At 37.1% G+C, this 18,693-nt stretch overlaps 1 protein-coding gene across 1 annotated transcript in view; it reads left to right on the plus strand.

Annotated features, from left to right (window-relative positions):
• Window positions 1-18,693, plus strand: part of THSD7A (thrombospondin type 1 domain containing 7A) — a 270,216-nt gene that overhangs the window by 72,015 nt on the left and 179,508 nt on the right. Inside the window, exon 4 of the mRNA XM_063411466.1 lies at window positions 4,759-5,257. Coding sequence (XP_063267536.1) covers window positions 5,098-5,257 — 160 coding nt within the window. The 5' untranslated portion in view covers window positions 4,759-5,097. The remainder of the gene's footprint in view (window positions 1-4,758; window positions 5,258-18,693) is intronic.

The following is an 18,693-nucleotide window of genomic DNA, read 5'->3' on the forward strand; positions in this document are numbered from 1 at the left end:
GTAAAATTAGACAGTTTAATCTGATCTTCTTCACTTCTTGGACCATTTCATTTCACTGTGATACTGATCTATTTAGCCCAGTCACCTTTGGTTACATTACCAAATCAAAACTAACATTTTTCTGGAAAACAAAGATGATAAATACACTTTTTCATCATGTATCTTGATCCAAAGCTGGGTGCTCTCCTTGATAAATTCATTGTTTTCTTTCTTGAATTCCTCTAGCTTTTTGATCTCCCAGCAAGCAATTCTAGACATCCTGGCTGCACCTCAGTGTGCTTTCCTTACAGAGAATGCTTGCTTTCTGTGAGTATTTCATGCCAAGGATGTTGATTTTGTTGCTTACATTTTTTTTTCAATTGAAAATCCCACCCTATATCAATGAAAGAATGGCTAGGCAAATGTCTACATATGAAATAGATTAAAAACCAAACAAACACCACCCTTCTTCCCCCAGTATAATGACACAATAAAATGAAAACCTTAAAAAAGATAAATCAGTCCAAGAATTGCTATCTTACTTTAATAAAAGCAAAGCATTGATAAAATCAGAACTGGATGATGAGATGTTTCTAATCATTCGTGTAAGTAGAATTTTCATTAATTTTTCAAAAATAACTTTCTCATAGCAATTTTTAGTAGTAATCAGGAAACTCTGAAGAGTTTAAGTGTGCATTATTAATATACTCCAGTCACTTTGTACATGTAATGCTTTCTTATTTCTGTGCAGCTTACACATATAACACATAAAGTTCATAATTTATTATCCAAATCCATGATCTAAAAGAGTGAAACAAATTTAACAGACAGCCATGATGATACCTCTAATGTTTGCAAAAACAATTATTCTGGGAAAACCATAAATAATTGTACTACTTGTATGAAAGAGGTTGGATTGGTTTTGTTTATTTGTTTTAAAAATTGAAAATTTACAAAGAGTAGGTGGCACAAAACCAGGGTAAAATCAAGGCCTCTTAACTGCTATAAAAGAAAAAGAGAAATCCATAGTAGCATATTATGACATGGTCGAGTGTGACACCTAGAGGCCATATGTTTAGGATTCCTAAAGAATAACTACAGCTGTAAGTTTTCCACAACACCTGTAGTTTTGGACTTAAAGACTGGAGCAGGCATATTGTGAGAAACTAATATATATATATAGATATATATATTCAGATTTTTCATGTTTTTCGATAATGCCAGGAAATGTGAGCAAAGTTATTCCAGTATTTCATGACTAACACTTTGTCATTTTCATAAAGGTCTTTGAGGTTAGTCGTACTTTTCACAGGAAAATGAAAAGGTGCTAAGTTGTCTGATTTGTGTCAGTAGTTTACTGCAGGGGGATATGGGCAACTGAATACCAAACCAATATGATTTCACCAGAAGCCATTTATTGTTTACATTGCAATCTCAGTTAAAGATTCTAAAATCTACAGTCCACATGGGCACACACTCCTGGTTGGCCAAGTCCCTGGTTCAAGAGGCAGGTACATCTCCTTTAGGACATCCAGTTGGTCAAATGTCCATCATCACATCACGTCTTCTGAATCTAGTGTTTACATTCCTTGTGGACAGTTTCTCAGGCTCTCTGTTCTTATTTTAATCCTGTTATTTTCTTAGCAACCTTGATGAATCCCTGAGAACCCTGAAAACAAGACTGCAGGTGGCTTGATAAGATTTCTCATGAACAGTTTGGCTGGTGCATCAAAATGGCCTGCTACACAGATGCATTGCTACAGTTTACGGACTTCTTGTAGCTGCTGTGCCTCAAATAAAATAATAGGATTATTTAGTTTGGAAAAGATCTTTAAGATCATGGAGTTCAGCCACTGACCTATCTCTGCCGAGTCCACCTCTATACCATATCCCCAAGTGCCATCTCTACGTCTAAATAAATAATTGTATCTCTTGAGGCTTCCATGTTGGTGCTCTAAGGGACAACAATGACACTATTAAGTTTGTGATATGCATACTAATGTCAATTGTAGTTTATTTCTATGCTTCATCTAGAGGCTTTTTCTCAGAAATACTTAACCACTTATTTGGGAATGTCTAAGCCATAAACAGCTGATAAATTATGATTGTTATGTTAGAAGATGTGTTGCCAGGGGCTGGAAATAGTGGTTGCGTTGTTAACTGGAGGGAGGTCCCATGTTCACTGTAGCAAATAGGAGAGGGTAATAGGGCATCAGATACACTGGGGTGGAAATGGCCAACAGCAGCATTCCCAGAGAGGCATGCTGACAGCAACTGAAACTTAAAATCAGGATATATTCCCTCTCCTTTGAGAAGCCTAATTCCTGCAGTTAGGTTGGTGAGGTTGATGTTGGTGTTTGTCTTTGGCCTTTCCCTGTCCTGAGTAATAGATGAGTGCATGTGTGGCATAAGTGACTGAGTATGTCCCAAAAACAGCCCTTCAGAAATCCTTATTTTTTTCCCAGACATGCAAATACTTTTGCATAGTAAACATTCCTTCCATTTTGCCTCTGTGACCTATTTCTGAACAGTTTTAATTTATTATATCTTCTGACAAAAAAAAAAAAAAAAAAAAAAAAAAAAAAAAAGTGGAATTATTCTTTTTTAGTTCATTGATTTTTATGACTGAAAAAATGGTAAAACCATAAAAAGTAATGTGAAAATAGTTTACTTTGATAATCTATATTTTAGTGGTTTTGAACTATGCAGTCCTATAGTTGCATAAACATAAGAAAATATTTGAGTGTTTGTGTACGTGTGCTTACCCTCTCTTGTGATGCTGCTTTGTTCTGCTGTCAAAACCCACTTTGATTCATTGTGCCAACTACATGGATGATCTGTTCCCTGATGATGTTTCCAGATGATCTGAGTCACATACAAAATATTCTCAGAGGCCTTCTTTATGCATTCATTAAAAATTCCAGGTGGAATCCATTGTATTTAATAACTGTGAAAAGGGTGCCTTTTCCCCTAGTCTCTCCATAAACTTGAGTCTTCCTCTGGTGCATAGCTCTGGCTAAAAAGCCAACATTTTACTCTTAATTTTTCAAAGGAATATTTAAGCTACATATGTTTTAAGTATGCAATACAGTAAGTCAATACAGCTATTGTCATAGATTTCCTGAAGTTCTTAAAACTTCTTTAGGCCTTGAGATTCTTAATCCTGTTTGTCATAAATTGTGAAGCTGGCATTATTTTCATTATATAGAATATTCTCAAGTCTCTCTACACAGCCCGTTAGATAATGTGCATGTGATTAACTTAACTACAGATGTAGCTTTAAAATTGATGTAAACCACTGAACTCAGAAAAAATTTTGTTTTAAATCAATGTTCTCTCTAGTTCAAAGCAAAGGCTGAAGGGGAAACCATGCGTTCTAAAGTGAATACACCTTCACTGTAGAAGTGAATAAAATGTGCCTCCCGAAGTGCTTTTAGCTGAGGGTACAAGTTCTGGATCAGGATGCTATAAATTTGTTAAGATCATGGCTTTCTATGTATCCCTTATCAACCCATAATCTCCTGATTGTTGCCTGTTTTTCAACAGCTGAGGAACAGTAATCCACACTTGCTTATCTCTCTTAATCACAGCCTCATGGTGCTATAGCTCCCTGAGCCTTTAATTCCCTCTTAGAGGCGTAACAGAGTGGAAAGTAAACAAAGACGAATTTGCAACCTTCAACATTGCTAATTTCCTCTGATGTCAGAATATTTAAACAGGCAAGGACTTGGGAATTATTTGATCACAACTGGTTTTAATCTAATGCATGTGAAAAGGCTGAGTCTGGGAAGGTTGTGCAAAATGACAGGCGTCCCAAGAGAGGTTGACTGAAGGTTCCTTCTTTAAACAACAATAGCTCCATCATTTTTCCACTCTGGGTCCTGTGCTCTTACTGTGTATTTTTGTTTGCATTTTTAATGTAACTTTCTGAATATGATACTGGTTTTCTTGAAAATTCTTCATTTGCTTCCCAGCTTATAGGTGTCAAAAGCCCAATCTTTAGGCTTTTTATAGTGCCTGTTCACTGCGTAGTGGGTGGGAGAGATAAAGATCCCTCTTTAAAAAGCTTTGTCTCTCTCCACGTTTTTGTACCATCTTGACAGCCTAATGTATCCTGCATACTTTCATATGTAAAATGATTGATGACTTGATCTTCAAATTATTTTAAATTACACAGTTGACGTTTGTGCATGTGTATGTGTACATACTTGCTGGACAAGAAAGGATGTTATCTTGTGTTATGTATTATGTGCACACTTCATCTACCATAGAGGTGATGGGCTTACACATACATACACATTATCATGCACACATATTCATCTGTCCTCATAGCAGAAAGCTGTGTGCCATTACCTGGAACAGATTTGATAAATATATGCAAGACAAGGTAGCGTTTTTAATTTTTTTTTTCTTTTCCCTACATTTTCTTCAATTTCCATCATAAGGTCTTAATTGTCTGTTTAATGCACGTGTAATTATTTTTTTATTGTTTACAAAATGGTTAATGCAGCGTACATAGTATTATCAGGACAAATGTCTGATGCCCTCTTAATTGTTATATATTGTTCTGTTTATATCTCTTCTGGTTGAATGACTTGTGTTTCTGAAGCATGTCTGATGATGATTTCTCTTTTCTTCTTGGTATGCATCACTCGGGATATTCCAGGGAGAGCCGTGTCTGGGAAGCCAGCCTTTTGCAGTCTCTCTGCACTGAGATTACAGCGCTGGGCTATTTGTGTTTCTCCTCATCGCTGTTTCTCTGTCTCTCACTCTCTCCAGCTGGTGTAAATGACTGCTGCTGCCTCCCAGAGCAAGCTAACCTGCTCAGTCAGCTGGAGCCCCCTGCGGACAGCTGTCTCGCTTTCAGCTGATGGAGCACTGCTGTAGGCGCTGAATGGAAGAGCGCGGAGCGGCCAGACCAGCACGAGGAGCTGCTGCTGCAGCAGCCGGAGCCGCCGAGGACTCTATTGTTCCCTGGTGTTAAACAGTTTTGCCTTTTCGACTGCCATGCACCGCCGCGGGAGAGAGCTTTCCGGTGCCTTTCTCCCCGCCAAGAAATTCTGAGGAGGGGAGGCCGGTGTGGAGGAGGTTCGGCGGCGGTGCCCGGGTGCCGGAGGCATGGGGCTGAGCGCGGGCAGCGCTCCGCTCCGCCGCGGTCCGCGGGCTCCTGCCCTGCCCGCCCCGGCCGTGCGAGTCCTGCTGCTGCTGCTGCTGGGAATCCGGGACGCTCGGGCACAAAGTGAATTCCAAACTTCCTCGGTGTATCTGTGGAAGACCGGTAAGTCAGGATGCCGTGGTAACGCAGCAGCGGTGTGTTGAGTTTTTGTTGTAAGTGATAACCTTTTTGTGTGCTTTGTGTGTGTGGAGGGAGAAAGTTAATCTAAATAACTAATGTTTACTGGCAGGATTATAGGGGAAAAATAGGTCATCTTGCAGGATTCCACCATCCAGGCAAATGTTGCAATTAAAAAACTCGTTTCGTGAATCTGTGGTACTGTTACTGGGATCTCTTATACATTTTCTGTGTCTTCTGAGGTTTTTCATTTCGTTTAGCAGCTCTGTGTTGTACCTAAAGGTCACAGCAGTAGTGCCTGTCCACAATGAGAAGGAGCAATTATTACAATTGGAGTCAGCATCGTTAAAAGTGCTCAAAACACATTGACTTTTCACAAAGAAAGATGTGATTCAGCACGTCTAATCTTTGTGTCCTGTGCTGACATGTAATATATTCGGTGTGGTAATTGATGGGGAGTTGGGTGTGTTAAATTTAGGTTTGTTCCACGGTATATAGGGCACGTGAAAGCTAATGATGGATTAGGTGAAATAATCCAAGTGATGCCAGATCTCATAACCAAAGAGCCAAAGGCAAATAGGCTATGTGGATTCAGCACCACAGTGGATGGATAATTTCCCCTACTTTGATCCTAATGAGTTACGTGTCTGTTTTAAAGATTGCATAGTCATAACAGTGTTTCAACCTTAACTCTGCATTAAAAATCAGTGGGGAATTTTCCTGTGTCTATTAAAATATTACATTAATTCAGGACTTAAGTGGTGATGAGTATTTTAGTTGTCTTGATACAGTTTTAGTTCCTATGTAAGTAGAAACAAACTCCCATTTAGGAAATTGAAGAATTTCTGTCTAGGAAATATTTCACATTGCCTTTGGCAGTTAGCTTCCTTTCCTGTATGTTGCCAGGAATAAAACAATCCAAAAAGTAGTAATTTGTTTTAAAAGTGATTTTTCATTAAAGGATAATACAATAATAAGAGAAATTCCAAATTAATCATTTCTCTGAAAAACAACTTTGAGAAGACAGTCTCTTTCCTGGATGGAGGGACACAGCCTTCTGCCACAAAAGCAGATCAATTTACAATTACAGTGATATCCTGAATTTTTTAAGAGGCTCCATCTATCCAGCAGCTCAGAGAGGAGATTAAAAGGAAATTCATTTAAACAAGAAGACAAGCTTTCCAATAACACTAGAAAGAGAAATCTGAAGAAGAGAAAATCCTTTGCAACTTTCACTTCTGACTGCAAGATGAGTTACACAATGACAGTGACCTTTCTTCCTTTTACACCACTGACAAATTAAAAACAGTTTACAGTCCCATTACAGATCTGTAAGTGTTCAACACACACTTAAAAAGAGATGATATATGTGCACAGGCTTATGCAAAGGCACAGTAATAATATAACATTTTCATAAAGCATTTCACATTTACCCTAAGTTGCTAGGCATCAGCAGAATAAACTCTCCAGCATTTTATTATGTCTCCATCTAACAGTGTGATGGATTGTATTTTAAAATGTTAAAATAGTAATAACATAGTTTGAGGATGATAATAATTTTACTGAACTACTACTCAAGAACACGTGCAGTCAGTTTGCTATGGACTGAACTCCACTTTGCACATAGTACACGTGCTCTGAAGCCATGTCACTTAAGCAAGAAGGCAACTGTGTTGGCTTTTGTCTTCTCCCCCTTTCTCCCTTCCTGGCAAAGGCTGCTCTTAAGAAACTCTTGTGTAGAACAGGTATGATCCAATTACTTTGCCTGATGAAGGGCTAGTTCTTCCCTTTATCTTTCCTTCTGTGAGGTGTCTCTCATCTGTTTTGCTTGCAATAGGAAATACTGCAGCCATAACATCAGTGATGAGGTGAAAACATGATGGAAAACAAGTAATGAAAAACAAGAGGGGCTTTTTTCAGATGATGAATGACAAGATGCAGTGAGCAAGACACTGCATCTGTGTTTGGCTCCAAATTAAATTTTTGCGCTCTTTTCTTAGCTGTGTATTCTTTTGTTTATCCCTTCCAGTTGTGGGAGGATCTAGAAAGTGAACTGGAGGAATTGCTGGCCAGTGGTCTGAAGTGACGTGTAGTATGGGATGTACAGAGTTCAGCTAAGTATCAGAGAGAAAAACAAAACTGAACAGTAGTGAGCTCATGCATTTCAGATGATATTTTCCTTCTCTTGTGGATGAGAGAGGTCAGGGAAATGTGTGGCTGAGACTTTGTCAAGGCAATCAGCTTGATTATATGCCTTTTGGGACCTCTTATGTCCATTTTTTGAGAACCACTCTGTATTGAATGTAGTCTGTCATCAGCTTTTGTAAGTGCTGTTCATGACTTGCATCTGCCTTGTTTTTATTTCTAAAGGTTTTTGATATAATGTCCTGGTGTATGCTACTCTCTCTTCTGTACAGCTTTACTGCATTATGTTTTCTTAAGAATGCCCTTGATAACAATCTGCAAGGATTATGAGGTTTGAGTTGAGGCATGCTTTGTTTTATAGAATAATAGTTTCCCTTTTGTTTGTTTTGTTTTGTTTATGGGGTTTGAAGGGGGTTTTTTGTTGGTTTGTTGGAAAGAGGTGCTCTAATTCAAATTTCAAGTGTTTGCTTTTAGTCCATGAAAAGCTCTCAGGGGATATGATTTCCTGTTTACTACCATCCTCCTGTCTACTACCATAAAAATCTGAGTTATTGCAATACTCAGTTTAACCACTTGAGGTTTTAGTTATCCTTGATTCAACATATACAATGTTGTGAATAGTCTGCTTTAAGCAGGGAGGTTGAGCTAAAAGTTATCTCCAGAGCTCCCCTCAAATCTCCACCCATCCTGTGATATGGGTGCCATTGCTGAGTCATTTTTACTTCTCCAGCTTTTGTTACTTTTTTTGATTTCTTGAGAGAATGGATGTTTGGTATACTGGTGTGTTTAATGGACCTTCAGAATTTTGAATGGCATTTAAATACCTACAGGTGATTAAACTAGCTTTCTCACCAAACTCCCATTCCATCCTGTGCAGACCTGGTGTATGCATCTTGTTCAGTTACAAATACACAGCCAGTTCATTTTGTGTGGTCACTGGGAAAGACATCTTGGTTTTTTAACATAAACTAAAGCAGAGTGATGAAACAGCAAGATTCCCAGAGCTGAGTCATGGTGTGTGTCTGCTTGATGATCTGAGCTGGACAACAGCAGCTTTTAGCAACTCATGCAAGAGAAGTTGCAGTACTGAGGACTCATGATTAAATTGGTGTGAGGTTGACACACACTGCCAGGCGTTGAGCCATTTATGTTGAAAAGATGTTTAATGACATGTTTTGTTCATGAATAATTTCCTTTCTCTGATGTAACTGATTTCATTTGCAGTGAGCAGTTGTTTCCTTCAGGTTCTTCACTACTACATTGAACTTCTATGTGTTTCTTAGATACCATTTTTATTCTACCTTAACTTTTATGATTTGCTTTAGAATTTTGCTGGATATTATTTAATTTAATCTGAAGAGGAGTTGTCAAGAATTGAGCCAGGCTCTTCTCAGTTTTGCCAAGCAATAAAACAAGAGGCAGTGGGCAGAAACTGATTCCTTATCTGAATATAAGGAGGAATTTCTTTACTGTGCAGGTGACTGCACACTTGAACAGATTTTCCAGAGGGCTGTGAAGATATTCAAGAACTGTCTGGATGCAGTCCTTTCCAGTGTGCTCTGGGATGACCCTACTTAGGCAGGGAGGTTGGATCCATCCTTCCAACCTGACCCGTTCTGTGATTTACAGATTCAAAAACACCTTATAATATTGTGGTACTGCCCACCATGGGCTGAGATGTTGATGGATCTCTAAGTTTTGCAGTGAACAATGTGATGACTGCTGATTCCTAAAAGAAGACAACCATAAAGTTTTCACTTTTTTCACTTTACATGAAGATGTATATTTTTCTTAGTCTGTCATTTCATCATGCAGGGCATATATTTACCATTCCTTTACACAACTTACTAAGCATAGGTGTTTCTTGCCCCATCAGAAGTCTCTCTTGCTTCTTTCTACCGTCTCCTTCATATGTTTTTTGTTAAATGAATTCACATGCTGATCTGTGATAGGTCAGTGTTGGGTGTAATGCCTGCCTAGAGTTACTAAGATATATATAGATATATATATAATATATATTATATGCTATATAATAATTATAATTATTACAATTATATTCTAATTACATTATAATTACTAAAGAATGCACAAAATCAGAAAGGTTCGATCACATTAAAAATGCATCTTCCAACAGATGGTTTCCACTGGGGTCAGAGGGGTGTTGCAAACTCTGCAGGCAAGAGCTCTTCATAATCACCTTTTGGCAACAGCAACTTTTCAGGCAACAGCATTTGGATGTGATTTATCCTTGTTCCATTGCCTTGGCAAGAGGGCTACACAAGGGTGCACATTACACCTTTGAAGTGGAAGATGCAGCATTGGATTAATATCTGTAGAACAAAAAAGGCATAAGAAAAAATTCCAGGAGGCAGTGTCTTTTCCATTATTATATGTTTTAAAGACTTGATCAGATCTCAGATTGTATCTCTACAGAATTATTTGAGATATCTGCAGTTGTTGATACCAAGACTTGGTCTTTGGTATAACAATGGCAGTTGGACATTTTCCGTTCTTTTTAACAAGGGTAGAACATGAAATAGGCTTTCTGTGGGTAACACTCCTGATTCAAAGTGGAAGAGAAAAAAGTCATTGTTTCCTGAAGATAACAGTTAGGTAGCTATATTTTCCTGCTTATGTTGTGTCTCCTAGGTGAGAATTGGTCCTTAGATGATAACTTGCTCTATCTTTGATGCAGTCGAGAATCAGAGGAAAGGCAATAATATGCTTAGGCAACATACCAAAGATCTTAGGTACCTTTGGGGTAGTGATGGCCTGGAGGGAAACCAGGGGGCCAGATGGGGTCAGAGGGGTGTTGCAAACTCTGCAGGCAAGAGCTCTTCTTAATCACCTTCTGGCAACAGCAACTTTTCAGGCAAGAGAATTTGTATGTGGCTTATCCTTGTTCCATTGCCTTGGCAAGAGGGCTACAGAAGGGCCTCACGGTTCCAGAGCCTTCAAACAGATGTTTTCTGTTTCAAGGGGTTACTTTGGGATCTTGTAACCAAATCACACTTCACTGCTTGATATGAACTTGGGTCTCAGTACTCCTCTGATTTTCAACCTCTTGGTTTCCTACTTACACACAGAGAGGAACAAACACAACATCTGTACTATTGCATCCTTCTCAGGTTTTACATTCTAAGGGCCAAATCTATTTTAAAAATTGTTTGGTTCCACAAGTGGAATTTTCAACGGTTCTGAAATTCCTCTTCTAATATCTTTGGTGCCTAAAACCCATAAAATCACTGAATAAAAGTGTCTTTATTTTATTTACCCTATGTATGACCATAGGACTGTCCTATTGTCACTGCACTTAGTGTTCTTATCTCATATTAATTCCTGAGGAGGACAGGAGTCCTTCCTAGGACTGGCATTCCAGCAGGCATTTCAAAATGTACCTAAATACACACTGACAGGAATTATCAGAAGGGAAGAGGGAGAGAGAAAAATTACCAAACCTCTGATTAAAGCACTTGCAAAGGCTGTGTCATCTTCTTTGTTGGAGCTGTTCCATTACATAGGTGAAACTCCCCCACTTGTTCAAGTGTTTCTTCTTTATTTGTTTGTTTATAAAACCTGAGTAAAGACTTGCAGTAATTGCGCCTTGAGACTGTAGACAGATAAGCCTGTGTCAGTAACTAGGAAACTCCTGATTTTAAAGAGATTATGAAGAAATGATCTAAAGATGAGAATTAGATGTTAGGGAAAATGATAAATGAGAAAAAGATGGTTTATCTTGAGGCCTATCTGTCAGGAAGGAAATTCACATATGATGATGAAAGAGGGCAGTAAGGACCTCTTCAAAGGAAAATAAAACCCTGGTTATGGCATGGTGAACTTCAGCTGGTGCCTGCATGTCCTTGAAGAGAGAGGTCTGTCAAGATCCTTAAACTGTCGTTGATTGTCAAAGATGTTTTTTGGGATTCATCTCTTTGATTATCTGGTCTTCAGTTAACAGAATAAGATAAAAGGAATATTAAGAAAAACTATATTTCATCACCATTTCAAAGAATAAAAATTATTCAAGCAAAATGTGCTCAAGAAACATTACTGCTAAATATAAATGATTCTCCAGGATAAAATGTGATTAAGTGTTGGTTACACATACACTGCATAAATTCATATTAATTAGAATTTATCACTTGTTTTACTTTCTGTTATGTGCATCTAAGCAACCACACTCTTTGCTGTCATCTCCCGGTTAAATCTGACTTTTATGTAGTCAAATGGGGTCTATCTGGGTCTTGAATAAGGACATACTCATTTTCATTAGGCATGTTCATCACTGTTGCTCTTTGCCCCCATTTATAAAATATCCTTTCAGATATTTTATTCAAAAGAAATTTTGCAAAGCATATATTAAGTCTTTGATTAATACAGAAGACTTCAAGTGCAGCCTGGCAACAGAATATTTGGCAGAGATGCAGAAAATGGTTGCTTTAAGGAAATTATTTATAAATGTTGTTTAGTATTCTGTCTTTATTTAACAAAATCAAAGTAAATATTTAAATGTTTGGATATAAATGTTGTGCTGTGAAATTCTTTTTCTTGTGCAGCTACTTTGCCATATTTGAAGTAGGAAAATAGAAAAAAGTGTGGCTGATATTATAAAGTCCTAGTTATGATAAACAAGTACTATATGTAGGGTAATGGTTGATTTCACTTGGAGGATGGCATTTTGAAGCTGTCAGAAAAGTCAAAAATGGTAGTTGGTGATGTTGTACTGGCAGCAGAAGATGTCTGGATTGTTTTTAGCAAGTGCCCTGAAGTGCTTGTGCTGACTGGATCAGCTCAATCCCTCAGCTCATAGGGATGCTAAAATAGGAGAATGCCTCAAAAGCTGTGGGTTTTATTCTGCAGGCTGGTATCCAGTGTTGAATTAATTTGGGCTTTTTAATGTCTTACACACCAGGGCTTAACTTTACAGTTATTTCACTTGATGTCATTTTTTTATCCTGCATGTCCACTGAGTTCTTCAGATAACAGAAGTGTATATCTTTTAACACATAACTCCAGACGTAACAGAAAGCCCAATTCCCATAATATAAAGTATTATCGAGGACAAATAAAAATCAATATTTTAAGTTAAAAATTTCTGTGGTATAAATTAAATTGTGCATTAAATTCTGTGTTGTAAGTAAGTAATTTCTGGGTTAAAGGACAATACATATATTTATCTTGTTTATTGAAGTTTACATCCTGAATTCACATGTCTTTTTTCTCTTTCTTCTATTCTTCTGTGGTCTGTTCAAAACAATTCCTCTCTTTGTGACGGGGGAGAAAGACCCTTTTTCTGGATGCATGTCCAGTCAAAATCTCTGTTTCTCCTTCACAGACTCGTGAAACTGGAAAAAGTGGTGGGTTCCTTAGGTGGGTAGAGATATGTTAAAAGTCTCAGTAACAGAAGTTTAATATCTGGTGGGTTTTGTAGCACCTCAGAGAAGGCAATGGGCTGACAGAGCCTACAGTGGGAGGCAGCAGTAGCTTTGACTTTGGTTGTGATTATGGATTCTTCTTTCTTCTTATGTCTGTTTCTGTCTAGTAAGGCAGAAAAAATATGGAGTTACTAAAGTAATGGAAGAATTAGAAGAGAGAACCATATCGACAAATCCTGAAAAATCATGTTGTTGGGTAAAAATTTTCCTACATAATCACAATTAAAATAACTGTATTATGTAGATATTAAAACTTAGTCAAATGAAAGTTAATGCAAGCACTTTTGTTACTGCTAGCACAAGTTACTCTCCCCTAGGAAAACCAATTGCTTACCATTTTCATATGAATGCTGTGCTGTGTTAAACTTACCAGTGTCTGGGATTTCTAACAAATCCAACAGCCATTTGTTGTAGCAATCAGCATGTTCTCAACATTAATTAGCTCTGTGATTTTTGGTGCTGCTGACATTGCTCAAAGTGTCAGTAGACCACAATAGCAGGAGGCTTTTTAAATTGCTTTCTGTACTTTGTGAGCATTGCCAAGATTGTTTTGGTGATTTCATGTCTGTGGAACAGAGAGGGAAAATGTGGTGTGTTTGCATGGATTCAGGGGAGGAGTGCCATTAGATGCAGACCATATTGAGTGGCTCACGATGAGGTTTCTTGTGTGATCTCTTGTGAGTGATGTTGCTGGAAAACAAGCTTTCAAATGTCCAGATACTAGTAAGAGATTTCCATAGGTATTTTGTGGGGGAAAGAGATTATGTGACCATTCCTCACAGGCTGTATTATATAAAGTGAGTTTGAGGGTATTGGAAAGAGGTTCTGATGTAATGAGACAAACATTTTTAAGATTGATGGCACCTGCTAATCCAATGAGAAATTTCTTAATGAGAGATATTATTACTTTCTGCCTCCTGTATTATGCAAAATGAAATGTTTTTATTAGTGAACAATAGTATAACACTCCTTATGTGTGCTGGGGAATAGCTATTTTACCACCGAGCCCTTAGAGAAATAGAGAATGGAACAGAGAGAGATTGTTTTATAATGACTTGTGTTTGTACCGTGCCTAGCACAACTGAATTATCTTCATTTGTCGGCGATCCTATGTTCCACAGCTTTATACAAAACAACATAATTAAGACTTGTTAAAGATGTTGTATACAAAGATAATTTATTAACATTCTAAAGGAGCATCCAAATATTGTCAAGTGCCAAAAGTAGTTCAAGTAGCTGACATCAAGATACCATACTAGAGGATACTGGAGGAGAGAATTGTTTTCACAGGAAAATAGCATTATAAAAACCTTGGGAAGTGGATTCTCTGTGTGATAGTTCCAAAATGCATCACTGGGAGAAGAGGAACGTTTGTAAAAGCTACTTAGCGTTTCCGCATTCACAGATGTAGCAGTCATCCCTTCTTGCGAGTAGCAAAGCTCTTGTTTTGAATTTTATATGAATGTGCTTGATTATCCTAAAAGATCACTTGTATTGTTTGTCTTGTTTTGCAGTATTCTACTGGTGGTTTAATCAAGTATACATTGTGGGGAATTTTTTGCTTGATTTAATTTTCTTGTGGTTTTCGGTCAAAATAATTCCTGGATTTTAGGAAGAGGGTGGAGCAAGAAGGTAGTCATAAAACTGCTACATCTTGCAACTGGGAATATAAACCTTATTTGCAAAAGTTGTATTGTAACCTGGTAAAGAGACTGGATCTTGAATCCAGTGTCAGCTCTGCACATGGTTTGCAGTGGTGACACTGGGAATGTGTTTTTCTGTTCAAGTGCCGTTTACATGGATATAGTTTTCTGTAGGTCTGTGCAAAAACAAAACAGAAGAAGCTTTGAGTCTTGAGATTTTTGATACAGTTGTTAGGCAGTACCCAAGGTACCAGTGCTTTTTCACACTTGTAGTATGTGGCATATGCAAGCAACAATGGATGTAGTGGAGAAGACCAGGACACTTGAGAGAAAGGGAAAGAAGTTAACATGAGTGGAGAATTCAAACAAAAAGCATGGGGTAAGCAACCAGCAACAGTGAACAATGCTGTACAGGTCCAGTGGAACTACTTTGAAAAAAATAAACACTAGATTATCTAAGTCATCGCCTTCTTCCTGAACATGGCACAGTTTGAATTAGTGATCATATCAAATACAAAGCATATTTGTCTATACCACAAAGTCCTTTTTAGAAATTCCACCTTCATGGCTGTTGAGCTTGCTGTTTTTAAGAGGCATACTTTGGAGGCTGTAATTGAAACTACCAATTTTTTTTGCTTGTTTGTTTTTGTAATCCTAAGTGAAGTTCACAGTCAGCATTGCTTTTTAGATGGCAGCATTGGAAAGATTGAGTTGCTCCTGCAAGATGTGCTTGGTGCCATGCAGCAGATAATGAAAGGAAGAAGAGGAAGAGTGATAAAGTGACAGAGCATACAAGGAAGATTTGTAGTCTTTAGCTTGACATGGATGAATGACTCATGGCTCCCCCATATTTCAACTTGATATATGAATTTCAACAAGTAGTTTGGGTACCTGAACCATAGAGCCAGGAAATTCAGGTTATTTTCTGTGCTGTACTTCATGTCTTTGTAGGGACCTGCAGGAGAATGTTACGGTCTGTGCTGTTCTCTGAAAGGCCACAGAGTGCATTTCATGACAGATTTGTATAGGTGATTTATATATTTATTAGTGATAAGTGCTTTATTTTCTCCTCTTCTGTGTTAAATATACTTTAAAAGCTTTATGGAGGAAATATAGATGATGAATATATGTACTGATTATAATTGAGTCTTGGTTCTTTTGTCACAGTACAGATTTGAGCTATTCTACCAGGTATACTGCCAATTACATGGGATGGAAGTAACTTTAAAATTGTGAGTTGTATAACTATAATACAACTTGTTTTTTGAGATAGTATCACTTTTGTTTTTTTCTTATCTTAACTCTGCAAGAAGTTCATTTTATTGCTCAGAGGATGTGATATAGTGAATGTCTTCTCTTGAAATCACTGAATTTTCTAGATTACATGCTTCATAATTTCTTCTGAGCAGTATACTGCTTAGTTCTCAACAGGAGAGTAATAGTCTATAAGGGTCAGGGTCTACAGAAGCCAAAATTGGATAGTAAAAATTTTACTTTTTGGATGCAGAAGTAGGTATTTAAAATAGGTGTATTTTGCTGAAGCCTCACATATAAAAGGAAATTGATGATTAAAAATGAAGTGACAAGTCAATGAACTAAAAATTACTGCCATGCATGCATGCAGCAAAAAAAGTCTCCCTAAACAATCTGTTGCTTACATAATGTCTTCATCACTCATTTAAGAAGTAGATTGTCTCATACTGATAAGAGTATTATTTTGATACTAGAAAGGCACCAGTGAACCTGTGTCTCAGAGGAAATGACATTTTGTTACTGTTCACATATAGATGCTATTATTTGGTGTAAGCCTTTTTAAGAAAGATGATAGATCTTGCTTTTAAAGTAATTTGCCTTGTGAACTTGCGGGTTTAGCAAATTAAAGGCACTCTTCAGTATATAATCCCATGTCTTTCTAGGTATGTTGTTTCTCGGACAGTAATACACTGCTATCCAGGATATAGTTATTATTATTTTTTATTTTATTATTATTAATTATTCTATGTATGGAATACAGTCTGTATATAATCCCATGAGAGTGATGAGTAGCAAAACTACAGGCAGGGGTTTATTAATAAAATATGGGTTTAAGGACAAGTTGAGATGAAGAAAAGGTACCATTTAATTAAAGAGAAAATGTTAAAAGGAAGAGAAAAAAAATAGTTTTCAGTCTTGTCATGCCTATATTAGTTGCTAATGCAATTCTGTGTTGCAATTTCTCTTCCCTTTAGGACAGACATTCATCACATTTTATGCAAGCGTTACCAGAGAAAGTTAGTTTGGAAAGAAAAGACAAAATATATTAAGAAGCCATAAAAAAGATCTTCTGCTTTCTGTATAATGAAATAGATAATACAGTGCCTTTTTGTTAACTGTGGTTTTTTTCATTGAAACTATGTAAAAAAGATACAAGTTATCATTAGCTAAGGCTTGTTAAAGCTTCAGAATGTTATTAAAGTAATTTAATCTAGTCAGGCATACCTGAAAAAAACAATGAAAAAGCCCAAATATACAAATTTGAGTGTAAACCATAAAAGACATCATGTCATATATAAAAAAAATATAAATATTTTGTTTTCTATCACTTCTCCTGTGTCTGGACCTCACATATTTTGCTACAATTGGTCATAAAGGAGGAGTCCACTTGAAGTAGAAGTGCTGCTTTTGGTTTTGAATTTTTAAAGTAAAGATAAAGAAGACTCCCAGAAGATAGAAATTCATTAAGAAAGTCAAAGACTTTTTGGAGAATATGTTCTGTTCAGGGTGGTTTTCTGTTCAACACTTTGTATGTCTTTGAGCACACTGGAGCTTCTAATGAAAAAATAATACAGTTCATTAATGTGGAAAAACTTCTGAAAGTAGCTACCATCTCACAGCATTCTGGGAATTAGTTTGAACATAATTGGTTGGATGTCAATATTAAAAAGCACTCTAATGAAAAAGAAAATGCTCAAGCTATGATAGTTTTCTGCTTCTGATGAAAATTTTAATGAGGCTGAATAATTAACCCCTTCTTTCTTCCCAAACTGCCATGTCTTGCCCAATTCCTGCCTTACATTTATTGTAAATATTTTAAGCAGTTGATTTTCTATCTGTGTAATAGAAAGACTGCACTATATGTATGTTGCACTATACATAAAGCTTGCTGCTTTTTTTTAATCAATTTTACCTTCATGGCTAGATTACTCAAGTAGAGTATTTGTCGGTTGTCATGCCCCTCAGCTATGACTTAGCTGAACGGTGCTTCGTGAAGTGTGATCTTTCCTGATAAATCCACTGACTAGTGCAGCACAGGATCTGCCATTTACATAATGGTCACTCTAATTGGTTTAATGGGAGTTCCAACCTCAGGCTGAGAATTACTTCTCTCTCAGATGTGGTCATTGCCCAAATACATACACTTTCCAGTCTCTGAGTGGACTCCTAATCACTTGTTAAATAGAGTTATGAAGCACATGGAAGTTTTTTCGTGAAGACCCTGTTTATAAAAAAACACCCAACATAACAACAAAGAAGAATAAAACAACACACACAAACAGAAAAGACAAAAAACTATGTGGACATTTTCCTCTGATGTCTGAGTTGCCATCAGTTTGATATGATATGCATTTTTTTTCTTAAATGTATTGAACTCTATGTGAAAGATGACAAATGAAACATTTAGAGTAGTTCTTTGAAACACAGTAGGTTTTTGTAAAACACAGGTTTTACTAATTTTTGAGATCTATCATCTATGATTATTTTTTCCTTTTATTTTTGGTACATATAATAGTTTTTAGGTCCTCGTGCCAGTTTCTCACATGGCTTGTATTAGCACTTCCCTGTCCTACTCTTCTTTTGTTTCAATGGACTGATGGATGCTAAATGAGAGGTTTGTTGCTGTGACCTGAGTCTGTTTCTACTGCCTGTTCAATAACTGCTCAGTATTCTGGAGAAGAAACATGTTTTTACTGCCATAGGCCTCTGCCTGCATCAAGAAATAGTGGTTCATCCTTTTTGTCATGTTGTGTTAATGTACTTCCAAAGAGAAAGATGAACCATGAAGATGGTCTTATTTCTCATGCTGTCAACATCTAATATTTTTTGTCAAAGATGAATTGAAATTAGAAGACAAAGTTTGAACCAGTTGTGTGCTTTTGAAAAATATATTCTAGTTGCAAGCCCTAAATATCAGGCACATCATGATGGCACTGCAAAACTG

This window comes from Prinia subflava, chromosome 1 (genome assembly GCF_021018805.1).
Source record: "Prinia subflava isolate CZ2003 ecotype Zambia chromosome 1, Cam_Psub_1.2, whole genome shotgun sequence".
Classification (NCBI taxonomy): Eukaryota; Metazoa; Chordata; class Aves; order Passeriformes; family Cisticolidae; genus Prinia; species Prinia subflava.